General features: G+C 49.1%; 1 protein-coding gene across 1 annotated transcript in view; it reads left to right on the forward strand.

Annotated features, from left to right (window-relative positions):
- Positions 1 to 9,800: 9,800 nt before the first annotated feature.
- CNTFR (ciliary neurotrophic factor receptor) overlaps positions 9,801 to 27,948 on the forward strand; it is a 48,763-nt gene continuing 30,615 nt past the window's right edge. Inside the window, 3 exon segments of the mRNA XM_043987573.1 lie at positions 9,801 to 9,840; positions 9,843 to 9,881; positions 23,347 to 23,577. Coding sequence (XP_043843508.1) covers positions 9,801 to 9,840; positions 9,843 to 9,881; positions 23,347 to 23,577 — 310 coding nt within the window.

Here is a 27,948-nt window from a genome sequence, read left to right on the forward strand (position 1 = left end):
GGGGATGGGTAGGTGAGAAACAGGTTGTGGTCCTCACTGTGTCAACTACTCTCTGCAATGTAGCCACGTGTGACTATATGGAAGGGGGTTCGTGGATTCATTTGGGATTGTATATATGTCTTTGTATGTTCTTTTTCTTCGTGTGCATCCATCTGTACCCTCTCTGCTACACCCCGACCAGAATAGAGGAAGAAATGGGCTGGGAAAGTTGACGCCTTTAGAGTGTGTTGTTGTTGTTGTTTTTCAGTTGTCTCTCACTCTCTGTGACCCCATTTGGGTTGGGTTTTTTGTTTTTTTGGCAAGGATACTGGAGTAGTTTGCCATTTCCTTCTCCAGCTCATTTTTAGATGAGGAAACTGAGGCCAACAGGCTTAAGTGACTTGCTCAGGGTCACACAACTAGTAAGTGCCAGATTTGAACTCGGGAAGATGAGTCTTCTTGACTCTCTTCCTGGCACTCTATCCATTTGTGCGCACCTAGCTAGCCTAGGGCCTGGAGTCAGGAAGACCTTAGTTCTGTGTTTCTTTTCCTGCTAAGCTACAGCTTCTACCCCCCGGCATATTACCCCAATTCTCTACTCTTGGGAATTCTCCACATCCCCGGGAATCCCAACCTTCCCCCCTCTATGACCTTCCATGCCACCAACTGCCTTCTTGGAACCCAGGCTCTAGCCAAAAGAGAATTAGCAGAGGGTGGGAGGTGGGGAGAAGGTGCTCCAGAAATGAAATATTCTGGGGCCAGGGAACAACTGTGGGCTTACTGGATTTCAGACCGGAGGGGGCCATCTTTGGGGATCACAGAGAAGAAGCCTGAAGGTCAGAGATGGAGTGTGACTGGTCCTAGATGAGGGAGGCCCAGATGTTGGAACCCTGGACATTTGCCTCCCAATTCAGGGTTCTTTCCACCTCACCACACTAAAAAGAGATGAGGGAGGGTCTTGCTCTCTTGGCTAAGTCCTAAAAGGGATACCTTCAGGGGCAGCTAGGTGGCGCAATGGATAGAGCACTGGCCCTGGATTCAGGAGGACCTGAGTTCAAATCCGACCTCAGACACTTGACACTTACTACCTGTGTGACCCTGGGCAAGTCACTTAACCCCAGTTGCCTTACCAAAAACAAAACAAACCAAACCAAATCAACAAAAAATGAAGGGGATACCTTCTCTTTTAGGACTCAGCCAAGAGGCTTGGCTTAAGCACTGGCTTGAATTATCCCCCATTTGTCACATCTAGCCTGTTTTTCCAGCCATATTATAGATTACTCCCCTTCTTAAGCTCCAGTGCAGCCTGATTGCCCTTCTTGCTGTTCCTCACACAGGACCTCTCTGTGCCTCTTCCCACATATGCCTGGAATGCACTCTCTCTTCATCTCCGCCTCAGCTCTCATTTTCTTCAAGTCTCCTCTTCTGTTACACCTCCTCCATGAAACTTGCCCTGATTCTTCCCAGCTGCTGGAACCTCCCTCCCTCATATTACCTTGTATTTATTTTGTGTAGATTTCTTTGGGTAACTGTTGTTTCACTTATTAGAATCTAAATGCCTTGAGGGCAGGAACCTTTTCATTTTTATATCTCCAGGGCCTAGCACAGAGCCTGGTATATAGTAGGTATTTAATAAATGTTTACTGATTGTTAATTATCCACTGTGTTATCAACTCTTGGAGCATTTTCTCCTTGGCTTGTCTGTTTGGGAGGGTTGCCGGGTTTTTGGTTTTCATAATTTTGTATTCTGCTGTTCGAAATCATCCCCTACCTGGTTAGTCCTTTGCTGCACCTGGAATATCTGAAGTTTCCCTCTGCTTGGGCTTGTATAGATGCTGGGTCTCTGTCCTGGGTTTCCCCTCCAGTCTGTAATGATTGCCCAGGCCCACTGTACTACCTAGAGGGCCTGAAGTTCAAGGACATGTGCTGGAGGTAAGCAGAAAGAACAAGAAACCAGACAGGAGGGGTTCTGGCTAGAATGGGCAAAGAGCAAAGCTTGGAAGGAAGCAGGTGAGGTGAGACTCAGCTAACTGGGCCAGTGTGGAGGGAAGCAGAGATAGTGTCTAACTCTGGGGCTGAGGTCTGCCTGCTGGAGAGATTAGATGGGGAAAGGGAGACAGCTACTGAGAGAGAAAAGCGGATGCAGAAGGACCCCTGCAACTAGGAGAGATGTGGAAGCAAGGAGAATGCTAGAGGCCAACGGACGGTGAAATGGGATGGTGTCTAGAGGTCCTGTGTGTGTGTCCGCTCTCTAAGGCTAGGAAGTTGGGGATGGAAATTGGGGCATGGCAGGGAGGTTTGAGCAAACAGGTTCAGGGGAGGGAGTGGGGACTGAGTGTTGAGGTGCTGATCCATGTTCAGTAGCTGGGGCCCTCCAGTTCCTCACCTTCCTATCCTTCAGGCAAACAGTGGGGAAGACTCACAGCCTGATGGAATAGTGGAAAGAGCCCTCCCTGGCACAGGAGATCCCTTATTGTAAAATATGGGGCTCGGGCCAGAGAATTCTTTTTTTTCTTTTTTACAATTTTTCTTTTAATTTTTAATTGTTCTCAATTACATGTAAAGATTTTTTTTGAGTTCCCAATTTTTCTCCCACCCTCCCTTCCCTTCCCCTCCCCCCTCCCAAGGCCAGCAAACAATTTGACATAGGTTATACATTACAATCATGTTACACATATTTCCACATTAATCAGAACAAAAGGGGGAAAAACACAAGAAAGAATAAACAAGAAGAATGACAAAAAAGCAACAACAAAAGTGAAAATAGGATGCTTCAGTCTACATTCAGCCTCCATAGTTCTTTTTTTTGAATATGGAGAGCATTTTCCACCAAAAGTCTTACAGAAAATTCTTAACAGTCCCTTCTGAATATGCCTTCATTGGCCCCCCTACCTGGATTCCTTTTCCTGGAAGTTCTCAGAAGGGGCAGGAGACTGGAGTGAGTATCTATGGAGTAAGTGGAAGGGTGAGGACTGACCTGAATTGTTTGTGGGGGTGGGGAAGAAGGAATGTCTGAGGTGAATAAGGGGTAAATAGAGGCCAAACTTTGGTCTCCTTCCACCTGTGCTGAGAGGCAGGGGAACAATCTCCTTTTGGAATGTGTTTTCTTTCTCAGATTCCTCGTCTCCTCAGTATCTCTGTCTTTTTTATCTCTCCTTTCATGCTCTCTGTATGTCTGTCTCTCTCCTTCTTAGTCTTCATCTCTTTCTCTTTCTGTTTTGGCTACTTTTTCTGTCTTTACTTATGCCTCTTAGTGGTCAGGCTCTGTCTTTCTCTCCCTCCTCAGTATCTCCATCTCGGCTCTCTGGTTGTTCTTGTCTCTGTCTCTGTCTCTGTCAGTCTATCTCTCTCACCTAGCCTTTGGGCTGGTGATTCTCTGACCCATCAAAAATTAATGAGCTCCTTCTGCACTCCCTCTTCCTTCCACTTCCCTGAGACTGGCAGTTCTCCTGGCTGTCGGACTTCTTTTCTTATGCTGTAGCATCAATTCTCCTTGTGTTGGGAAGAACTTAATACAAGTCCTTTGTACCAGGATCTCAAAGCCCTTGGTCAATCTCACTCAGCATGAACCCCTCACCTTCCTAACATGCTTCCCTGAAGGGGCAAGTGTGTGAAGGGGTGTGGGGGGGTACACAGAGGACTCCATCAGCCTCATTGCCTGGGAAGGTGTGGTGAGGTTGGAGTAGCCACAGATTCCACTTTGGTCGCCTAGTCCCAGGCTTGGCAGAAGGCCTCTGTTTTTGGAGAGGGGAATTGTAGCTTCTGAAATGAGTTGGGGGGAGGAGGTGGAGAGGAGGGATGGCATTCCCAGTATTTCTGTGTCTGTCTCTGCTCGTGCCTGTGGTTCTCTCCCCCCCCCCCACCAAGCTGGGGGGTGCTGTTACAGTAACTCATCAGGGTGATGGAGGCAACTTTGATGGAAGCGCCACCCCTCCCCAAAACCCCCCTTAACTTGTGTGTGCGTGCGTGAATGCGTGCCAGGGCTACACTAATGGATGATCTGACTGATCCTGATGGAGGGAGGGAGGGTGAAGGAGGGGATACTTCTCCCCTCCCCGAGGTTTTTAATGGGGCTGTCAGAAAGAGACAGACAAATACATGGAGAGAGGGAGAGCAAGAGGAGGAATGGGGGGATGGGAAGAGAGAGGTGAAGTGAGAAACAGATCCATAGAGAAGGAGAAGCTGGATGGGCAGTGGAGGGCGGGGGGCAGGGGAGGCTTCTATGTCCAGACAGGGCTTCCTTCCATTCTCCCTCTATCCATCCCTCCTGATGAAGATCAGCTCAGTTCCTGTAGATCTTCCCTGAGGGCACTGTAGCCGCATTCCCCCCTCCCCATCCAGTGACCCCCACAGAGAATTTCAGACAGTGACGCTGTCCCCCTCAGCCTTCTCCTCCTCAGGCCCCACCACCCCAGTTCTGTGGCTACCCCCTCCCACCCTTTTGGGCTGTATGCCAGGCTGGGGAACATGCCAAGTGGCTGGCACTGGGACAGATCATCTCTCTGGCAATGGGAATGGCAGTGGAGGTGGGGGGGATGAAGGGGGAAGGGCCCAAGACTAAGTTCCCCTCTCAGAGACCACTTCATCAGTCCCTTTGACCTCTGCATGGGCAGAACCTGGCTGGACTATATGGGGTTGGGGAGAGGTGGTAGTGAAGAGGATGGACCGTGTGTATCTCTGTCTCCCTCCTCTCCTGATGTCAGTCTCCTTCTCAGTCCTTCTCTTCCTGTGGATGGGCCTTTCTCTGTTGATGAGTATGTTTCTTAAGGGATAATGGGAAATCAGCTTATTCAGCTTTTTCTCGTCTCTCTCCTCACTGTGAATAATGGGGAGGTGGCCTTCATATCACAGGCAAGGGTAGAACATTGTAACCATGTCTGTGAGACCACCCTTTCCTCCCATGGCAAAAAGCCAAGTCTATATGAAAACTTGAATAAACAGGGCTGGGCCAATGGGGGTGGGGAGGGGAGGTGCCATAGTCTTTCCAGACTTCACATCCAGAGTCCTTGATCACAGAGCATGTCTCCCCCTCAAAATGGTTGCCAATGCATACCCAGTTTGGGGTGGGACATGGTTTTGCTTGTAGCCTTTTAGTCTATGTCCCTGCTCCCAGGAAAGCTGGGGTCTTGGCTCTTAGTTTCAATCCTATCTCCCCTCTTTCCTTTGGGCTCTATTTATTGGACTGTGAAATGGGTGAGCACCCCACAGATGTTGAGATCTTCCAAGTACCATATGCCCATATTTCTATCTTGATTCCTTCTCTCAGCCTGGTCTCCTCTTACTTCCCACAGCACCTCCCCCCTTAACTCCTCTCCTGTTCCTCTTGGACTCTACCTGGGATGAACCCTGTCACCATCCTCCATCCCTGAAGTTTTCCTTCATCTCAGGCAACTCATGACCCTGGATTTACTTATTCTAGAAAGTTCTTTTACACTGATCCTGCCCCATTTATGTCACTCCATTGATCTGTGTCCCATCAGTCCCATCAGGAGGAAGGGACTGAGCATTTTATTAAAGTACCTCCTATAGATCAGGCACTAGTAAAATATGATCTTATCCGATCCTCACAACAACCCTGCGAGGTAGGTGCTATTACTGTCTCCATTTTACCGTTCAGGAGGCAGGCAGAGAAGTGAAGCCCAGGGGTTATGCAGGGGCACAGCTATTCAGTGTCTGACGCTGGATTTGAACTCAGAGCTTCCTAACTCCAGTGCCAGCACTCTATCTCCTGTACTGCCTAGCTTCCTGAAGGACTCAGCTGAGACCAGAGTAATCTGGGCTTGTTTTTATGGCTCTGACCTTTTCTGGGTCTGGGGGCCCCTGCAGGATGGAGACTCTCTGAGACTGAGGAAGGAAAGGATCAAGGTGGATAAAGTGGATAAAGTTGGAGGCAGGGAATGCTGTCCTGCTCTGGTGGCCAATATTCCCAGAAAGAGGGGCAGGTGACTGATATTTTCTGACATATTTTGGTGCCAGAGCTAGGTTGCTGTTCCTGCCTCCTTGTGCCAAGCTCAGTCAACAAGGATCCTCCCCCTTCTCCTTCCCCTCCAGCTCCCTATTCAGTGCCATTAGCATGCAGACCCCACCTCAGCCCTATCATTCCTGGAACAGATGGCTTTGCTTGGCTGAGTGCCCTAGACTTGGGAGATGGCTCTGGGCTTGGGAGATGGTCGGGAGGGGGAGGTGATCTGTGCCCCCCCTCTAGCTCGGGTGGGGGAAGGGTCTATGGAGTGGTGGGTTGGAAGCATCACCAGATGGCCCTGGCCACAGGAACTCAGCTAGAGAAGACTCCCAGTTAGCCAGACTCATGGGGAGGCGGAGTGGGATGGAGAATAAAAAATGGAATAATCCATTCAGGGATGATATCTTTTAAATAATATGTGCACCTTTCCTGAGACTGAGACTGAAATGAGGAGATGGCTGGGGAGACATAGATTGATGACTAAAAGTAAATGGAGATTCCCAAGGGGAACACTTAGAACAGAAGAGTAGCTGAGGGCCAAGGAATAGCAGACTCAGGAGGAGGAGTTGAAGGGATTCTAGAGGACTAGCAAGGCCTAGCTTTTGTTGGGGTAGCTGAGGCCAGAGGAGCATCTCATCCCAGCTTGCCTCCCTTGGGACTTGGGATAATGGATTGGATTGGGACAGAGTGGAGAAAGCAGAGCACCCAAAAGCCTCTCAAGGAAGCTTGTCCAGAGCATCCTTCAAGGATAGAACTTGAGCCTGGAGAATGGCCAGGAGGGAAGAGATGGGGAGAAACACAGAGAGAAACTATGAGAACAAAGCAGGGGGAGCATGGTGACCTGGAGAGGTTGTGAAGCCCAGACTTAGAACGGACTGGGTTCTAGTTCCACTGGCAGGAACTAACTCCATAACCTCGGGGAAGTCATTTCCCTTCTCCAGTCCTGAGGCCCCTCATCTAGAAGATGATGACATTGAAGTAGACTGTCTCTGGGCTTTAGCCCATTTCTAAAAGACCCTTCCAGTCCTGACTAATTCTCACTTCTACTTCTATGATTCTGAGAGGGGAGGGAGAGAGAGGGGAGGGGAGGAGGGTTAGAGAGAGAGAAGGAAGGTAGAAGAGAAGAGAGGGAAGAAAGAGAAAAGAGAGAGGAGAGACTTAGAGACAGAGGGCCAGATAAGAGAGTAAGAGGCTGAGATAGTGACACATCATCACATTGAGACCATGGCCTGTCTGATATCATCTTACCCTATTTCCCTTCTCCCCAGATTCCCCCTTAGGGGTTGCTGTGATCAGGCTGACAGAGTGTTTAAAAGAGATTAAAGGCATTTTTCTTGACAGGTTAGAATGAGTGATTGGGAAGAGGGTGGTGGAGGGGGGTAACTAGGGCTGAGGGGAAGGAAATTCTGCAGAGGCAGGGGAGGATGGAAGAGTCAGAGTTTGTTTCCTCACTGACTCAGGACTTCTTCAGACCCTCCCTCCAAAAGCTTCTCTTCCTACCCTGCCCTCCATCTCCTCTGCAACTGCTTCATCCTCCAAATCCTGAGTGGAGCTGCAACTGCCTCCTTTTGTCTATCAGTCCCTGGGCATTCAGGACCCCACTCTCAGGTGTCCCTGAGTATGGGGCCGTGCCTTCTTCATAGTCAGCAGGAGACTTTTCAAGGAGAAGACTTATCATGTTTCCTCCTTCTCCTCTGCAAACCCTGTCTTGGGGTATGTGTTTGTGCCCACACATGGACTTCATGGCGGGGTGGTGGTCAGAGAAGTCAGAGGGGAGTGAATTGGTTGCTATAAGAGAGCATGTAGAGAGATGGGAAGTATAGTTAGACTGAAGAGGAAGCAGGCCTAGAATACTACTGGCCCCTGGGCCTTTATTCCTCCTCTCCCCCAAGCCTCTGGGGGTGGGTTTGTGTTGTTTTTTTTTTTAATGGGGGGGGGAGGTTGGTTGCTGCCCTTGGAACTATTAGCTAGAGAGAAGCTTGGGCCTGAGGTCCTAAACCTGGAATCTGAATCCTAGCACTGAGCTGCTTGGGGGATCCCCCCCTCCAGTTAAGAGGACACCCTTTCTCCAGCATCTTCGATTTCTGGAGACAGCGAGGGCCATTGCAGCTAAGAATAGCAACGGATTTGTCTAAACAAACACGGCCATCTCCAAGTGATATCATGGCTGGGGGGAGGCGCCCAGTCTGGTGATGGGGGGTGTTGGTCAGTTTGGCCAACAGTCCCCTCCACCCCCCACCCCCACGTTTTCCCCTAAGCTCTGTCTTCCTGATGAGATAGCGGGGTTGGGAAGGAGCCTGCTGGATGGGGATCAGACAAGTGATGGATCTGGTCAGTGATGGGGGTGGGGGCTATTTTCCATCCCTGGGCCCAGCCAGATCATCCCACCCTCCTTCTCCAGCCTAGCCCATGCCAGGTCTTTGTACCTCTATGAAAGGAAAACAAGATCTCATTTAGCGCTGGGGTAGGAAGCTGGAGCCTGGGGAGGGTAGCACATGAGGGAGCTGGAGTGGGGAAAGGTGAACCCTGGGGGGGAAAACGGGATTATACATATAAAGACAAGATGGAGTGCAACTGAGGCTAGGGAGAGCTAGAGGAGGTTTGAGGAACTAAGGCTGGATTTATGGAGGGATCTGGGAGTCTTGGAGGTTTGGGGAAGGGGGTTTTGTGTTTGTGGAGAGTCAGAAGAAGAGTTTGGGACCATGGAGGACTCTGGTGGCATTGAAAGGGCTTGTGCAGAGGGTATAAGGGTACCATGGAAGCATTGAGGAGGGGAAAGACTGGCTTTGGGGGGGTGGTAGTTATCTGCTCGGGGGCTAGGGGCCAAGGCTAGCACATGGATCTCTCAGCTGCAGCTGGTAAAAGTTTCCCTCGTAGGACACGGCACGCTCCGGCCAGGCGGAGTGGGGGGGGGTGTGGGGGGAAAGACAGAACTGTTTTGTTGAGGGGGGGTTGACACTAAGCTGGAAGGGGAGAGAAAGCAGCTCACACCCTAGAGGTCATCCTACCAAAGAGTTTTGTGTGTGTGTGTGAGTGTGTGTAGTCTGTGCCTGTGCTTAGTCTAAGTATATCGATGAGCATATATTGTGTTACTGTGGCTGTCTCTCTGCATCTGTGTACCTCTGTGTGTGAATGCCAGGTCATGGCCATTTGCCAGGCTGGATAGGAAGAGCCAGATATGGTTCACGTGAAGTTCGTGGATGTCAGGGCCATGGAGTTTGATGTAGAGAAAAGGAGCTAGAGAATCTAGAGAGGGGATGCAAGTACCATCCAGTCAAAAAAGAGCAGACAGCATCAAGGGCAATCAGCCAAACCAAGAAGGGACAGGCAGAGAAGGGTTTTCTATAGGTCAGCTGGACCAATTCTTGGGCTTGAATTGAGTAGGTCCTCACTAGTGACCACAATTCCACCAAACAGAGGCTAGTTGCTCTCCATCCTAGCTGGTCTTGCATGTCCTACTGAGTATGAGTGAGCAGGGCTCCTGCTGGTATGTGAAAAGACTCAAGGCTCACTTCACAACTGCCCCAGATTGGTAATCAGCTGATTGCACTAGGCTGGCCCTGAAATGTATATTGTATTTGTATTTGACTGATGGAGTTATTGGTTTTGATGGGGCAAGAGTGTTGGGGATGATGGGGGGGTGGGTGAGGGTCTGGGTTGGAGTCATTGAGAATCACAATTGGGGGATGGATGGTTTGGAATCAATGAGGGGGAGTATTGTTGGGAATAGTTGAGTTGTGAGTGTGGGCAGTTGATGTGGGAATGGGCTAGGGGGGTCTTCTGATGAGTTCTCTGGGATTGATGTTTCCCCCTTTCCTGGTCTCCCTCCCCTCCCCTGCTATCCCCTGTCTCCTGCCAGATGGCCACACCTGTTCTGTGGGCCTGCTTCGTGGTTCTTGCGGCGGGGTCGTGGTCTATGCCCAGAGACACAGCCAGCAAGGTGAGTGACTCTCCGATTTCCAGAGCCCCATGCCCAGTCACAAAGTGATGTGCACTGACATGCCACACCTGTATCTTCAGGCTCTAGATGACAGAACCATGCACCTACAACATTTACAGACAATCAAACATGTAGCACACAGTATGTCTCTTCTTTGAGTACATCCCATCCCCGGGTTCTAGCTTTCCATGGATCTGTGTTGGGACATCATGGCTTTGGTTTGGGGAGGGGATGGAGGATGCCTTCTGGGCTTGAGCTGGGAGCTGGGGGGACACTGTATGCTCGAGGGACTGAGGTCAGACCATGAGAAGGACTTTGCCCCAGTTCCCCCAATCCTGTGCTCTCAGGTAGGGATTGGGAGACCAGAATTATTGCCAGAAAACAGAGCTGTGACCTAGCCAATGTTTTTGGATAATCCAGACTCCTAGTTTGATGTCATCCATCTTATCATTGCCTAAATAATGTGTCCAGCTCCATCCTAGGCACTCTGGGAGCACATCAAAGAATGAGAAGACATGCTCTCTGCCCTTAGGGACCTTGATGTGTGGAAGACTCACGGCCTTCAGCCTCTTTCAACAGAATGTATATTCTTAATTTGGGGAATCATTGGTGTCTCGTTGCCATGGTGACACCAGCTTCACCTGTCATCATAGCAAATAGATAAACAAACAAATGAATAAAATGCCATTTGATTCTGGTGTCCTTGAGGCTGCCTTCTCTCAGCTCCCCAAACTCTCCCTCCCCTCCCCAATACCTCATGTCCTCCTAACACCTGTTCCCAGTTCCTCTCTTTTGTGCTCTCCTTGGTTCTAATTGCTAATTCACACCCCCTCCCCCTTAACTCCCTCCTCTCCTTCCATTCTCCTATGTGCTCCTGAGGAAAGAGAGAAAAGGAAACCTTTACAGCGGGAAGTAGTGAGGCTAGATGCTAGAAAGGCCTGCCCGAGGATGAGGATCAGGACGGTGACTGTTTTCTTCTCCTCTGCCCACCTCCCCGACTTGATGCCTAGCTTTCTTTCTCTCTGAGAAACTCATTAGCTCCCTCCTTGAACTGTTTCTCCCTCCTAACTCCCTTGTTACTAAGGAGGGCACCACCATCCTCTCAGTCCCCCAGGCTCAAAACTCAAGTGTCATCTTCAACTCCCTCGCTGTCATATCCAAGGCCTGTGCATCTCACCCTTTGTAACGTATCTCCAAGATGCCCCCTTCTCTTCTCTGACACTGCCAGCAACCTGGCGTGGGCCCTCATCACTTGGGAATGCTGTAGTACCCTGCTGGAAGCTCTGCCTGCCTCCAGTCTCTTCTCGTTCTCCTCCAGCCTCCATTCAGTGGCAAGAGTGACCTGCTTAAAGCACAGGGCAGGACCATGTTACTTCCCCCACCCCAATACATTCCAGTGTCTCCTAGCACTCCCAGGAGCAAATGCAAAGTTCTCTGTTTGGTGTTTAAAAGTTTCATTGTTCAGCTCTCCCCTCTCTCTCCTCTTTCCAGTTTTCTTATACCTTATAGCACCCTACAGTCTTTTTGATCTAGTGGCACCAGCCTCCTTCCTCTTCCTCACACAAGACATTCCATCTCCTGACTCCCCAGAGAGGAGGCTGTTAGAAAATTCTAGAGGAGTATAAGCTCCCTGCTTCTCATCAGGTTATGGATAAGCTATGGGCAAGCTCAGTCTCTAAGATTAGCTATACAACTGCTTCCTTATGGGTCAGGGGAGCTCTGGGAAAGGTCCTAGACCAGGAGGAGGGGCCAGGAAGGGAAGGCCCTGGGCCAGGAATGTGCTGGCCTCAGGGAAAAAACAGAGGCCTTCTGGCCCAAGGAGTCTCCCAGGGAAAATGATCTCTTCAGCTAGACCCAGCTAGCCTTTTTTGTCCTATCTCTGTTCCTTTTGTGTCCTTCAACTGAACATGATGCACTATGCATTATACCATGTACCATTTACTGGGGTGGGGGGTAGGTTCTAAGTTCTAAGCCCTTGTGGGGGAAGGGGGTTTTGTCAATGACAAAGGTGTATCAAAGTCTGAGGGCTCAGGCAGTGGGAGCCCTGCTTCATGTCATATAGGAAGTTAGGTCAACACCTCCCCCTTTGTTTTGCAACTGAGGCCCAGAATGTGAAAGTTCTAAGGAGTTCAGAACCAAACCTGGGACTGTAAATCAAGCCCAAGCCTCCTGGTTTCACTTTAATCCAGTTTTCTTCCTACAATACCAAATGGTCTCATACCATCTTCTACTTCCTGCCCCATAAGATAATGATCTTTTAGAGATGAGAAGATGGAAGTCAGTTCTACTTTGGGCTCATGGAAGATCTCTTGGTCCGTGGGGAGGTTCCTGCCACAGGGGCTGCTGTGGAGGGAACATGAGTGTTAATTAGATTTTTCAGGCTGAGCAGCATTAGCTTCATTTTCTGCTCAATAAACTTGTTCCTGGGATCACTCTGACTAGGGAGGGTTGGTGATTGAAACTTGATCTGGCCATGGCTCCTTACACCCCACAAATTGCCCCTCTGGCAGAAAGTTGCTTCACAGGGCAACAAAAAGGAAACGCTGTCTCCCTAGAAAGAGAAGCAGAGATTTAGAGAGGGCTTCAGATACCTGAAGGGACTTAGACACCTTGTGATGTGAAATAGGCAAGGCAGAAGGCATTTATTGTGTGCCGGTCACAAGCGCTAAGTGGCAGGGATGTAAAGCCAAAGCAAAAAGACAGTTCCTGCCCTCACAGGAGCTTACATTCAAATGGGTGAAAACAACCCATCAAAGGGAACTGAAGAGGTGGGAGTGGGTCCTGGTGGAAAAGTCCAGAGAGTCAGCAGCATGGCTGAGATTGGAATGGAACTCAGCCGGCCTGAGTCCATTCCCAGGGAAGTTCCAGGGTGAGATGGCGGCTGAGGCTGAGTATCAGAGTCCAGAAAGTCAGAAACAGAGCCAAGATGGACACCCTGGGAGGAATTCACCAGTGGGAGAAGGGAGCCAGCTCAGCAGAAAGATATTCTAGGGGGAGGAGGCCCCAGGTTCTGAGGGAAGTTCTAAGGTGAGATGGAAGGAAGAGGGAGTAGATTTGCTCTGCTTGGTCCTGAAGAGCAGAACTAGGTGGATGTTCCCAGGTTTGAGCTCAGAAGACCTCTCCTAACAATTAGAGTGGTCCCAAGGTAGGACAGCAGGAAAGCTAAGGTATAATCATCCAGCCCAAGAGGTAGGGACTTCTCTACCCCACAGTCACACAATCATAGATTTAGAGTTGGAAGGGACTTCAGAGAGCATCTAGGGCAACATCCCCCTCCCCCTTTCCCATTTTGCAGATAAGGAAATGAAGGCCCAGGGAAGTTAAGCAACTTGGCCAAGGTTACACAGGTAGTAAGTAGTATTTGAACCCAGGTCCACTGACTCCCAACTTTTTTCCTAGTCCTTTCAGGCTCCCAACCTAGGTGCCATGCTGGACCCCTCACTATCTCTCACCCGCCCCCCCAGATCCAATCTGTTGCCAAGGCCTTGATGACTCATCACCTCACACCTAGACTATTGCAGTAGACCCACATCTACCTCCCTCAAGTCACTTTCCACTCCACTCCATCCTCCATTCAGCCGCTAAAGTCTTTCCTAAAGCACGTGTCTGACTGTGTCACCTCAAGTCTCACCCCCTTGCCCCTCCATTCAGTAAACTCTAGTGACTTCTTATCACTTCCAGGATCAAATACAAAAGCCTCTGGTGTTCAAAACCTGTCATAACCTAGTCCCTCCCCCCATCTCCACCTTTCCAGTCTTCTTCCTCTTTACTCCCTTTGATCTAGTGACACTGGCTTCTTTGCCACGACACAAACAAGACACTCTATCTCTGTCCCTGGGCATTTTCTCTGGCTGTCCCCCATGCCTGCAATGCTTACCCTCCTCATCTCTGCCTCCTAGTTTTCCTGGCTTTCTTCAAGTCCCAACTAAAATCCCATCTCCTACAGGAAGCCTTTCTCTTACTTTTAGTGCCTTCTCTCTCTCATATCTCTAGCTCACCCTCCCCAGCTCGCTCGCTCGCGCTCTCTCTCTCTCTCTCTCTCTCTCTCATGTTTGTATATATTGGCTTGTTCCTCCATTAGATTGTGAGCTCCTTGGGGGCAGGGACTGTCTTTTGCCTCTTTTTTGTATCCCAACTGCTTAGCACAGTGCGTGGCACATAGTAGGCCCTTAATACGTGCTTATGGACTGATTCCACTCTATCAAAGACCGATGAGCATTTGATGGGGATGCATTACAGCAGGGGTTCTGAACTTTTTGTGTGTCTTGGACCCCTCTGGTGGGTTTGCGAAGGCTGTAGACCCCTTCTCAGAGTAATTTTTTGAAATGTATAAAATAAAACACATAGGTTTACAAAGAAAACCAGTTATATTGAAAAACATCAAAATATTTACAAATCCCAAATCACAGGTTAGGAATGGAGGGAATGTATGGTTACACATAAGCAAAAGCAATGGCAGTACTAGGTGACATCGTAGATCAAAGCCTGGATTTGCTGTCACATGATCCAGATTTGAATCCCTCAGCAGATGTTTACTAGCTCCGTGACTCTGTCACTGAACTGGTCTTGGACTCAGTTTCCTCTTTGATTGAATGGGAATAATAGCTGTTGCACTTACCTCATCGTGGTGTTGTGAGACTCAGAAGAGATGGTGTGTGCCAAGCACTTTGAAAACCTTAAAGTGTTGCATAAATGTTAGTTATTAGGAAGTCTGATATTAGTGGGGAAAACTCAACGGTCTCCTAGGGTTCCTTCCAGGCTGACATCTCTGGACCTTTCCAAGATCATGTGACTATACAGTCCTGGCTTTGATGCTGGTATTCAGGGAGGGAAGGAGCCTTGGAGATCATATATTCCAATCCCCCTCACTTTTTAGGTGCCATGAAAAGTGTAAAATAGCAGAGTCAGGTTCAATTTCAGGCTGTTGCTCTTGAAATCCAGGGCTTTTTTCACTGGGCCTCTAGGCCCTGCTATCTCTCAGGAGTCTCTGTCTGAGTAGGGAGAAGGGAGAGGGGACATACCTGGGAAAAAAGATTTAGGAATGGCTACAGAGACATGTGCACTGAACAGCACTTCAGCTCTCTGTCCTAGAGGCAAGACCTGGAGAGGGGATGTGGGTGTGATGTCAGGTCTGGGGAAGACATCCCTCAGGAGGGGTCCTGGGTGAAGCAGGTGGAAGGGGATGAGGACGACTGCTCCATTTCCTGGAGCTTTTCCTTACTCGGCTTTTGCCTCCTGCCTCCCCCAGGGACCTCAGTGTGCCCTCACTCTGCCCTCTTTGCTTCCCCTCCTGGCTGCCTGACGGTGCTCAGCACTGATGACATGAGTCACTGTCCCCAAGGTAATGGGCTTTCTTTTCTCTGACTTCTGGCCCTGCCACCCAGTGGCATCCTCAGGGATGCTTTCTGTACCAAAGCAGGTACAGGGAGGAGTGGGGGTGATAGCTCTCAAAACAGAGAGCCAGGGGCAAAGATGGGGCAGAGGCACGGTTGGAGAGACAGAGGAGAGAGTTGGCTGTGGGGGACAGGGAAAAGCAGAAAGAGGAGAAAGACAAACATAATGGCATACCAGAAAAAGCATGAAGTTTAGAGTCATTTCCCAAAGGGAAATGCAAAAATAACCATAGCTTTTCATCTATGAAACGAAAGGTCTGGAGTAAAGGAATGCTAAGGCTACCTCTAATTATACAGCTTATTACTTGGCCACCTGTGACCTTGAGTAAGTCACTTAACTTTTCTAAGTCTTGGTTTTCTCATATGTAAAGGAAGGAGTTGGATTAGATGATTTCTGAAATTCTAGTTCTTAACCCAGTGAGCCTATGAATTGAGAGAGACTTGTAGAAGGGAGGAGGGGGGGTAGGTATATTCTTCCCATTCCCCCCCTCCCCCCCTCTAGCAGGGTAGGGGTCTGGTTTTCTCTCCCCACTTCCTTCTTCTGGGCTCCAGCTGATTTACCAAAATATCCTGTAATTTTGGGCCTGAATGGTAGCCATGTGAATGTATTTGTGGTTGTGCTGGTCTGCGTGCCAATGTGACTGTCAGTGTAAGGGCATGTAGTTCTGAGGCTAGGTGACAGGGGAGAGTTCTGCCGAGGGGCCTGGCAGCTAATTGTATGTACTATAGGAGAGTGTGCAAACCTGGGTCTGTTGGGTTGTGTACTTGCCTCTCTGTGCAGCTGAGGGCGAGGATCTTTGGTCCTTACGACTGGAGACTTTTTTAAGGCTATCACTCCCTTGTGATCAGGGAGGGTCTCCTTCCTGGCTTGGGGCCCGTTCTCTCTCTCAAACCAAGGTTTTTCTCAGAGACTCTCTGGGAAGCCCCACAACTAGGGGCTACTCGAAGCCGTTGCCCCAGCCCCTTTTTCCCACAGCACGGAGCCCTGGGGAGGGGGTGGCAGGTGGTGCTGAGAGTCAGGTGAGATGGATGGGCTGTTGCTGAGATGTGATGATGGCCAGTGGCTGGGGAGGCCCATGGAGGCCTCAATTCATTTCCGCAGGCAGCTCAGGGGATGGATCAGAAATCCAGCTTGAACCTTGGGCCCCCTAACCCTCTGCTCCTCTACCACGCTTTAGACTCCTTGGCTTGCCTGCTTGGTCTCCTCCCCCATACCTTGGGCTTCAGGCACCCAACCTCTCTCCCTTCACTAGCTCCTCTATGAGCTCCTTGATCCCATCACAGTTTTCTTCACTTTCTTCCTCACCTAAGAGTTGAGTTGAGGGGCTGAGTGGCTATACACAGAAGAGTTAGAATCAGTGCAGGCCGACATTTCCATCTCTCCTCCAGGCACAAGGGCAACCTTGGACATAGAACCTTAGGACTACAAGGCATCTACCTTAGAGTTCTTTTTTTTTTTTTTCCTGGGCAGGGCAATGGGAGTTAAGTGACTTGCCCAGAGTCACACAGCTAGTAAGTGTCAAGTGTCTGAGACCAGATTTGAACTCAGGTACTCCTGAATCCAGGGCCAGTGCTTTATCCACCTGCGCCACCTAGCTGCCCCTAGGAGTTCTACCCTTATTCTACAGATAAGGAAACTGAGGTCTGAGGCGGTGAAGAGACTAGTTTAAGGTGACAGTGGATCAGTGGTAGAGCCAGAATTAGAACCCATGTCTCCATATTTCCAGTCTAGTGCTTTTTCTGGGAAAAGTGTGGAATAGGGTCAGATGCAAATGGAATTTTCTAGAATTCCTTCTCCCTGCAAATAGGCCCTTCCATAAGCCACATAGTAGGGAGAGTTTATCTCTGGGGTAGACCTTCTTCTTCCAGGGCCTGTCCTATAGTGATTAATGTTATCTCTTCTCTTCCCCTCCCCCCCCCATTCCCACCTGAATATTCTAAAGGATGCATCCCAACATGGTTTGAGGGGTGGAAAAGTGTAAGGGGGCAGAGCTATAAATGGGAGAGAGCAGGAGGGTGATTCTGACTGGAGCTGTGGGTTCTTTGGAGGACCCACTCGGATGAATTGGTGTTTGTAGGGTTATCCTAACAGGTAGCGCTGGGTATCTACAGGGTAGATCTCCTTAAACTCTGGTCTCAGGAACTACAGAAGTTATAGTTCCTGACTCTGAGTCTCAAGGGCTAACTCCACAGAAGGGGCCAAAAGATGTTCTTTGAAGAACAATGGCACCAAGTCACCAAAGAGATCTCTCCTTGAAACAACCTCGTCCCCTGAAGTCCCCCTTCAGACTGGGGCTCCTCAAAGATGGGCTACATCGCCTCCTTCCCCCCACCCCAGTAAACTAGGGGCACATTGTAGGTAGGGGCATATGGGTTTTTTTTCCTTTCAAAAGAGACAGAAGACAAAGGGAGGAACTTCTCCTTGGACAGGAAAGCCCAGAGTGGTCCCTACCTCTGGCACTAGGAGAATAGCCCTCCCTTTCTTCCCTCTCCTCCCCTCCAACCCCCTCCCCAGGCCCAACGCATCCATGGAGCTACACTGATTAGGAGTAGAGCATTCATTCCAGCTTAGCTGTTCTGGGTATGTTCTCCCCTACCTGGTGGGTTGGAATATGAGTCTCTGTATTCCATATTCACACTCTGTATTCAAGTGTCATCTTGGCTGTTTGAATCCACATGCAACATAGTGACGTGTGAGTGAGTCTTCATGATGAGATCATAGTAATTCTCTCTGTATGGAGACTCTGGTGTGACTGTGTGAATAGTATGACTATTCTCAAGGCTGTGACCACAGCTATGGGAGGTTGTGTATGTGACTGCATGCAGAATCGTGTGTGCCACCGCTGTTTCACATGAAATTGTGTGTGGGGTCCTCCTTCTATCCCCTCTCTCTTCTTGTTCCCTTTGTTTTTATGACCTCATCTTCTCTTGTCCCTCTCTCCCCCTCCCCTTCTATCAATCTTTTCACAACGAATTCTTTTACAGGCTTTGTCACAGTGTCAAGGGCAAGAACTCTGTATCCTTTCAATTCCACTGTGCCCCCAGCCTCATTGTCTCCCCTACCAATGTCAGTTTCACTGACTCCCTGCTCTGAACCTACACTCACTCTCCCTCACTGTCTCCCCTGCCTCGCTCATTCCCCTCCCCTGTCAATTTCACTGATTCTCTATTGTCACCACCCTCATTTCCTTGCTCTGTCCTCAGCCTCAATGTCCCCCAATGACAATCTCACTGACTCTCTCCTATATCCCCAACATTTACCCCCCAAATCCCTCCCTCATTTTTAACTCCATAGCACCCCTACCCCCCCACCACCATATTGTGTGCCTTTCTTCTGTGTTGATTAAATTTTTTAAATGGACAAGAATTTGCAAGGACTATAGGAGATATGGGGGCAGGATCAGGGTGGGTGGAAATACTGAAGAACTGGATAGGATCTGTCCTCCCAAATATAACTTTGATGTGACTCTTTCTTTATTCTTGTAACAGTTTCATTCTAATGGTTATTGTGTAACCTCACTGCCATTATGGTGTCACTATTCCTTGTTACAGTTACTCTTTTGTCTTTGTGCTACTGTGTCATCATTGTCATTGCCTCTATGTTGTTGTCCTATTGGGTCATTGCTGAACTGTGCTGTTTTCATGTTATGGCATTGTTTCACTGTGATTTTCTTTTAATGACTTACCGACTCAGTGGTCTCACTAGACGGTCAGTTCTTACGTCTCCTTCTCATGCAGCTGGATGGACCGGAGATGCTGCCTGGGCCTCAAGAGGTCTCTGGGGGGGCAGGGAAGGGGGGTCCTTTGGAACATTTCCTTCCAGTTCCAGATTCGGGAAACAGGATTCCAGAGAGCTGGAGTTGGGTCTCCTGCCCAGCCCTGATGGAGGGTGAGAATCCAAGGTGGGGCCAGCATTCAGAGCTGGGGAGGGAGAAGCAGAGATCCTAGCCGCTGGTCATTGGACCTCTGAGGAGGAGAGGAGAGATGGTGGGGGCCAAGGAGAGTTTCACATCTGTGTTTCAGGCTGGCTTCCTGGGGCCTATTTCACTCCATCCATCCAGTCCCCGCCATTCATCTGTCTGTCTACCTCCCAGTGAAAGGGATCAAAGGGGGATGGGAGAAGTAGAATGATTGGACGTTGGGCGTAAAGACTGACAGGCAAGTGGGGGAGACTCCCCTTTCTGATTGGCCATATGTCTTCCTCACTCCCCAAACTCTTTCTTTCCCTAGCTGTATAGACAGGAACTGAATCTCACACATTTAGAGAATGTAGTACTGGAAGGGATTTTAAAGATACTCTAGTTCAACTCCTGATTTTTACACATGAGGACACTGAAGCTCTGACACAGTTTCCCCCCACCCCCCAAGGTCACACAAAGATGTATCAATGCTAGGAATTGAACAAGAGGTTCTCACTCCCAATTCCATTCCTCTTTCCTACCGTACCTTCCTAGCAATCAAATCAAAGTGTCTGATTTGTCCTAGGACATGGAAAGAGGGGAAGAGAAAAGAACAAGCATTTATTAAATGTGTACTATATGCCAAGTACTGTGCTAAGCATTTAATATATTTTATCTCATTTGATCCTCATAACAACTCTGGGAGGTAACTATTACCCCATTTTACAGTCGAGGAAACTGAGGCAGAGGTTAAGTGACTTGCTTTGGGTCATACAGCTAGTCCAGATTTAAATTCAGGTCTTTCTGACTTCAGGTCCAGTGCTTACTCCATCCACTTTGCTACCAGCTGTGTGTGTAGGTCCGACATCAAAAGTCAGGCCAATCAATGTCAGGGGCAGGAGTGACCTATACCCTCTAGAGATCCCCAACTCACCACATTGAGGTTCTGAGGATGTTATAGGGTAATTTGGTGGAATTCAGTAAGCCAGAATTTCTCCAAAAGTTGGATGGAAGTGTCTCCTCTCAGACCAAGGTATGGGAACCATATCCCCACCCTATCCTATCCTCCTTGACTTAGAACTCTAAATGGGAGGAACTGAGGGGAAGTGGGTAATAACTGGGGAGAGGATCCATTAACATGACCTGAGTCCAGATACAAGGTCCTGTGACCTGATTGAGGGGGTGGGGCTCCCAGCCCTCCAGTCCTCGGAAGGATTGGAGGCCCTTCGTTAACAAGTGTAATTAAGACTCTTTGAGGATAGACTGTGCCTGGCCTTAATTGGCTTGTTAACAGGAATCCCCCCTTCCCCCCTCTCCCCCAGCCCAGACTTAGCAGGTCTGCTTTTCTGAAGGAGAAATAATTAGCAGGAACGTTAATAAGAACTCTTCAGAGGTTCAGGTTTTAGGTATCGCCACCTAATCACCCAACAGCTATTGATTGGAGTCTCTGTCTCACTGAGGGAGGTGTCCATCTGTCTGTTACTCCATCCTTTTGACTATTGCACTGAGTAGGATGGTATGGGAGGTGAGCATCCACTCATTCCGGGCGCATCTAGGACTGGGTGAGACTTTTGGCGGGGTGAGGGTTTTGTTACCTTCCCTGATCAAATTGCTCTCTTGCCTTCTTTCCTGTTCCCTGTACTCACTCTTCCCTGCTGGAGGCATATCTAACCCAAGGTGTAGGAAGGAGCAGTTGAGAGTTCAGGCTTATATTCTGGAGAGACTATTTCCAATAAATATAATTACAACCACCCCCATCTGTCCTGTTGTCCCCTTCGAGGCCAGAAAAGCTTTCGCAGTTGAACTTCCATCTTTCCTGCTGTGACCTGAGATTATTTTTTTTTGGAAAAGGGGGTACATATAGGCATCCTCATGCAGGTGGTGGGATATAGGTACTTTGTGAGAGTTAATGCCTCAGAGCACATGTGTATGTGAGGAAGTGGGATTCATGAATGTGAGGGAGTGACACACAGTAAGAACATCACTGAGCAGAGCTGCATGCACTGAGCTTCTTTGATACTGACTAGCTGGAGCCTAGAGGAAGGGGTGTTGTCTGGGTCGGCTAGCACCTCCCTACCAAGGAGAAGCTAGCCTTAGGGCAGGGTGATAGAGGCAGGAGGTGAGCCAGACAGGCTGGGGTGACTGTCTGTCCATTTATCATCACTCCCCCACCCCCCATCCCGACCCTTTCCAGGGGCAGAAGGTGGGTGGGGACATGATCAGAGCAATCTGGGACATCTTCATGGAGGAAGTGGCGCCCAAACTTGGAAATGCAAGATCTTCACAGATAAAATGGGAAAAACTACCTGCTCCAAGATGCCTCTACTTTTAGCTGAGCTTGTTCCCCAACCATTCCAAACATAGGAGGGTCTTTCCGAGGTCTGATGTCACAGAGGAAAAGAGCCAAGGACAAGTGAATGATCCTGAAAGCAGTGGTGTGGTCCAGTAGACGGTACCCTGGGCTGGAACTTGGGGAGACGCTGAAGAGGAGGTGGTCACTCTGTGACCTTGGGCAGATGGCATGACACCTCCCTAGCCCTGTTCTCAACTGTATGTCTCTCCCTTTTACCTTCTCTGCATATAACGGTATCTTTTTTACTCTCCAACCTTTTCCTCTTTCTCTACCTCCCACCTTCTTCTCTGTTCCTCTGTGTCTCTCTACATCTTTCTCCAGCATTACCCCCAACTCCTCCCATCTCCCAATCTTTCTGCTTCTTTGTCTCCTCTCTCTCTCTCTCTCTCTCTCTCTCTCTCTCTCTCTCTCTCTGACAGGTGCTCCCTTGTCCTTCGGCTTAGTCACGCCTTGGTTGCTCAGGGGGAGGAGGAGGGTGTTGGTTTTGGCTCTGACAGGCCCCCTCTCCTGGGGCAGGTGAGCTGACAGGCCTGAGTGCCTTCTCTCCCTTCTTCAACCCTGCCTAGCCAGGGTTCAATTCCCAACGCCAGGTGACAGCTGCACAATGATCCGTCTCCAAGCCCCAGTTGCTCTGCCCATAGTCCCTGCTGCTGCCGCTGTCTGGGCCCAACTCCATGTTCAGGGTTGTGGGGGTGGGATAGAACATGGAAGAATAGTTTGCAGGCTGACAGGAAAGGGAATAGAGAGTGGGCACAAAAATTTTTTTTGAAAAAAAGAAAAAAAAGAGTGGGCACAATGATGAGTATACTGAGGACACAGAGATATTAGGGACATGGAAGTATTGAGGACATGGGCATGAAGATAACAGGGAATCATTTATTGGAGATTGTGTCAGAACCAAAATTTGTCTGAGGTCTCTTAGGTGTGAGGCCCTAGAGAGGAGAATAACTGGGCTTCACTTGTGTGTGTGTGTGTATGAGACAGAGAGACAGAGAAAGAAAGGTTGTCTGAGTCCAAGGGTGTATACAGTTAACTGTTTTTTTCTTTTTCTTTCTTTTTTTGGTGGGGCAATGAGGGTTAAGTGACTTGCCCAGGGTCACACAGCTAGTATGTGTCAAGTGTCTGAGGCTGGATTTGAACTCAGGTCCGCCTGAATCCAGGGCCAGTGCTTATTTGCTGTGCCACCTAGTTGCCCTCCTAGTTAATTCTTTTTTGCGTATCAGCCTGTGAATTTTCTGGTATTCTAGCATTGTCCTGACCCCACAGATGTCTTCCTGAAATAAACACAGGAAAAAAAAGCAGGTTGTTGCAAAATAAAAGGAAGTTGTTACATTGATTTTGGAGTTGGGGTCAGAGTCAGTTACTGCTAATAGCTGCGTTAGAGTCGATGTCAAGTTTGGGGTAGGTCTAGGATCAGAACTAGGGACAGCATCTGGGTTGATCAGCATCATCATCGGGTTTGGGGTCATTGTTAGGGTCAGGTCAACCAGTGGAGGAAGAACTTGGGTTTACATTTGTAGTCTCAGACACCAGGTCCCCTGAGTATACTGGAGCTGGGAGAAGAGGCGCATTGATAAAATATTTTAAGTGAAGAAATTGAGCTATTGGTGTGATTAGTGATTGTCCCTGAGACAAACTACATAAGCCCCAAACCTTCTGCACACAACAAACATCTAGACTTTCACAGACTTGGGTTTGGGCAGTGGAGATAATGAAAGATGGGAGGTTCAAGAGGGAGTGGGGCTCAATTCTTCGGTGGGAAAACTGTCTTTCCAAAGGCTGAAATGTCTGGATGACCTGTCTCACATCTTTCTTCCCAGATACTCACATGCTGTATGAACGCCTTGGCTCAGACGTGACCCTTCCCTGTGGGACAGCCACCTGGGACACAGCAGTCACCTGGAGGGTCAACGGGTCAGACCTGGAGGCTGCTCACCTTAATGGCTCCCAGCTCATCCTTGAAGGCCTGGACCTTAGCCACAATGGTCACTACGCCTGCTACCAGGGCTCATCCTGGCACCTGCGCTACCAGGCCCTGCTGCACGTGGGCAGTGAGTACACGACCCCTGCTCCTGACCCAGAACATGATCCAAATGAACAGGATAATAAATAACTGAGACAGATACTCGCCACTCTCTAAGCCTGTTATCTGGCTTGTGGGTGGTGACAGTAACCCCTGACTCTCAACTCAGCAATGACTGATCTGAGCATCAGTTTTCTCATGCAAAATGAAGGAGCTGGATTAGGTGATTTAAAGTCCCTTCCAGCTCTCTACCAGGATCCATAATCCTGTCATCTTTACCTCTACTCTGGTTGTTTCTTCATTCACTTCTTGATTTTTTACTCTAAGAGAGGTCACAATGGGGAACCAATAATTCAAAAATGTCTTTCTCCAGGATATTTTGAGAACAGTCACCAATTCTCCCCTTGAGTCAATGTAACAGTCACTCTCAAGTAAGCGATCTCTTCCCTCCAATAATTGAGAACTGACTATAATACTAAGGATGTAGGATCTTACGTAGATTCTCCATGGTGGTGGGGGCGGCAAGAGAATCTCCTTTGAGGGAGATGGTGCAAGGAGTGTCAGAGATATGAGACAGAAATCCTGGCAACAGCTTCCATAATGAGGAATTTAGGTGAAACATAGGTAATCTGAGAAATATCCCCCTGGGGTAAGAGTGTGGGAGCCGCAAGTGTCCTGTGTGCATGTAGGCGAGGTGGGGTATATGGTCTTCTGTGTGACTATGCATCGTGTGGTTGTATGGTTGTCTGAGTGTGATTGTGTGTGATCATGTCTGTGGTGATTGTGTTTATATGTTTATGTGATCATGAGTATGTATGTTATATGTCTTAAGCCTAGGGAGCTCTGGGAGGAGGCTTAAAGGTGGGAGACAGGGCTTGGGAAGCCAGAAGGGCCATTGACCACACAGATACACTGATAGAGGCTGAGCTAATGGGACTGGGGCTGCTCAGGCCTAATCAGACAGGGGGCAGGTAGGTGGTGCAGTGGATAGAGCACCGGCCCTGGATTCAGAAGGACCTGAGTTCAAATCCAGCCTCAGACACTTAACACTTACTAGCTGTGTGACCCTGGGCAAGTCACTTAACCCCAATTGCCTCACCCCCCCAAAAAAAGAAATAAATGTAATTGCCTGTACTTTGATGTAATTCAGAGTCAAGCTTCCCCTTCACCCCCACCCCCTTTTATAACTGGCTGCAGCATCTAGTGAAGGAACATGAACCTATTTCCTTTCCCTGCTGCCCCATTCCACCCTCTGGGTGTGAGTACTCTTTATCTCTGCAGATACTTGTGTAAGTCATTGACGCCAGGCCCTGATGGTCAATCCTCCCCCTCTCCCTATCTGAAGAATGGATACATTTCTCATCAGAGCCTGGCATTAGGGCAGCTGTCAGGGGTGGAATAAGGACTGGACAACCAAGTGAGTTATCCAAGAAGCTAGTGGGTGGGGTGGAAACTGAGGAGAATTCTGAGATGCCTTGGTGATGGGTGAATGCCTGATGTCTTAGGAACCATTGGATTGAAGGAAAGAAGAGAGTTTAAGTGAGGGAGAGTGGAAAAATTAGGGTTCTTGCCCTCTGACTCTCTCTCTCTCTCTCTCTCTCTCTCTCTCTCTCACACACACACACACACACACACACACACACACACACACACACGCACCCTCACAAGGTAGTGTGCTTTAAGTCTCACCTCAGATAGATACTATTCTCAGTACTACCCTAGGCAGCTCAATAACCTTGTAAGTTGCAGAAAACGTGCTGCTTTCCATTGCTAGGAGGGTTTGGTTTGTTACTGGGAGATCCCTGTACCATTAGATTATGAATTCCTTGAGGGTAGGGACTGTCTTGCTTTTCTTTGCATCCTTAGCACTTAGGACAGTGCCTGGCACATAATAGGCATTTAATAAATGTTTATTGATGACATCAGTGAAATCATGTGTCCAGCCCAAAATAAAAAAACCTTACATTGTCACCAAGGTCTCTTTGAGGTACTTGTACAAAAGGGAGGAAGTAAAAAAAAAAAGTTACCAGGCTGACAAACACCTGGAGACAGGAATATAATTTTATTTAAAAAATCATATTTTCAGTTTGTGTGTGGCAGTGGTGGTTGCTGGTGCTGCTGGTGGGAGACCTATGATTTCTTCCTGGTAGGGAACTCCCAATGTGGAAACTTTTCACAGCTGTAGTTTGGCCACTCGTGGGCAACTTCTAGTCTTGAGAACTGCCTGGGGCTCATTATTGAGCATCTATGCTCTGGAAGCCTTCATGCTAGGTAGAATAAAGAGACAATAAACATGGTCCCTGGCTGGTTGAGCTCATCGTCTAGTTAGACACAAAATCCACACATGAAATAGAATGGCACTTGGTGATCAGAGTCAGAGTGGGTGGTTTACATTCTAGTTCTGTAATGAGTAGAAAGGGAGGGGGAAGGTCAGCGTGGGCTGGAATAGGGAGGACTTTTTGGAGGCAGTTGGACCTGCTCTGGAATGAGGGATGAGTAAGATTTAGACAAACTGGGAGGTGTGTGTGTGGCATTCTCAGTGGGAGAAATGGGCTGAGGGAAGGCACAGATGAGAAATGTGCCCGGGATAAGGGTGGGGAGAGAAAGGAATCCAGTTTGCCAGCAATGGGAACTAAAGCCGGCAAGGCAGCTTCAGATCAGTTCGTGGAGCCCTTGAATGTCTGGTGCAAGAGTTTGGATTTTGTTCAATAGACAATAATAGGGAGTTACCCCATGTTTCTAAGCAGAGACCTTAAAGTGGTTAGAGAACTAACTGAGAAAACTTATTGATCTGGTGGTGGTGCTGAGCGGGACCTCTGCATTCACTGGTACTGAGAAATCTCAGCTGAGGAAATTAGCTTTACCAATGCGGGTTGGCACCTTCTCTTCAACTTATGGCCCTGGGGCATTGCCTGGGACGCTAAGAGGTTAAAGTGAGCTGCCTGGGGTTACCCTGTCAGTTAGGATGTTAGAGGCTGGATTTGAACTCGGGTGTTCCTGGCTCCAGGGCCATTTCTTTTCATTATGAAACAGCTGGCTCTCTACTGTTTCAGAGATGGAGAGTATTGTCTGTAACCTGGATTTTTGCAGAGCATCATTTCTTGACTCATGTAGCACCAAAGGTCTCCAGGCAGAGATGTCATCCAGAAGATTCCTATTTCAGCATGGGTTGGCTTGGGAGACCCCCAAGGTCCCTTCTGGTCTTAAAGTTCAGTGAGTCTATGAAATCCCCAGGGGAGGGGGTGCTTCAGGAGCTGAGCACCGAAGCAGATGAAGGAAACCTTCCTTTGGGGGCTGGAAGAAGAGGAGACAGAGAAGACTGGCATGGGCAAAGAAGTTGGTGCCTTCACCTTATTCTAAAACTGGCTCCCTGGGATGCATTCACTTTGACAGAGGGAGGAAGAGAGCCAGGTGAGTTCAGTGCCCCCAAAGTCAAGATGAGGAAGGCGCCGTGAGAGGAGGGAATGGTTGGTAGCAGCAATGCCTCCAGCAGGCCAAATAGACTGGTGACTCTGACAATTAGAAGAGCAGTTTCAGTAGAGAGGTGGGGGCAGGAGTCAGATTGTTGTGGCGGGGGGGGGGGGGGTAGATCCATGTGGAAGGTGGGCAGTAGGAGGATATTATTTTAAAGGAAGGTGCTTCACATAGGCAAGACCAGACTGGAACAAGAACATAGAGATAACACACATGGGTCCTAATGAAAACAGTAGATTTGCTTAGGGTTCATGGAGCCATGTTGTGAACAACTGGATGGGGTCAATCGGGGAAGCCCTCTAGGAAGAGTTAAGGGCCACACTTTGAAAGAGAGGACCTGGACACGTCAATTCCAAGGGGAGAAGGCTGGATGTTCCAGGTTAGTGAGAGGTCTGAACAAAGGTTGGGAGGCAAGTGGTGGATGGGGATTGAGGAACTCTGCTTGATTCAAGTAGATGGGGGGTGTTGGGAAGCAGTGGGAGATAAGGCCGCAGAGGTAGCTTGGGGCCTGGAATGCCAGGCTGAGGAGTTTGGCATTTATCCCCCTGGCTAGGTCTTTGAGGCAGGGAGTATAGAGAAGAAGCTTGTTTGGGGAAGTGGGGCCTTGGGGGGTGGTTCTGTGTTTAGCTGGCAATGCTGCTCTGCCGGGGGCCAGGCCGGGCCAGGCTGGAAACAGTGGGTGTTTGGAGAGTTTTAGTGGCTGTGGGCTTTCACACACACACACACACACACACACTCTCTCTCTCTCTCTCTCTCTCTCTCTCTCTCTCTCTCTCTCTCTCTCTCTTCTTCCTCCTCCAACCCCTACCCTGCTAGGACGTTCGTGCTGTGGGCTCCCATCCCTGGCCTGCTGGCGAGATGAAAGGAAAAAACATGCGGTTTGGTGGGAAAGGACATGGAAAAACAACTGAATTAGGAGCAAAAC

The sequence above is a fragment of the Dromiciops gliroides genome, chromosome 1 (genome assembly GCF_019393635.1).
Source record: "Dromiciops gliroides isolate mDroGli1 chromosome 1, mDroGli1.pri, whole genome shotgun sequence".
NCBI lineage: Eukaryota > Metazoa > Chordata > Mammalia > Microbiotheria > Microbiotheriidae > Dromiciops > Dromiciops gliroides.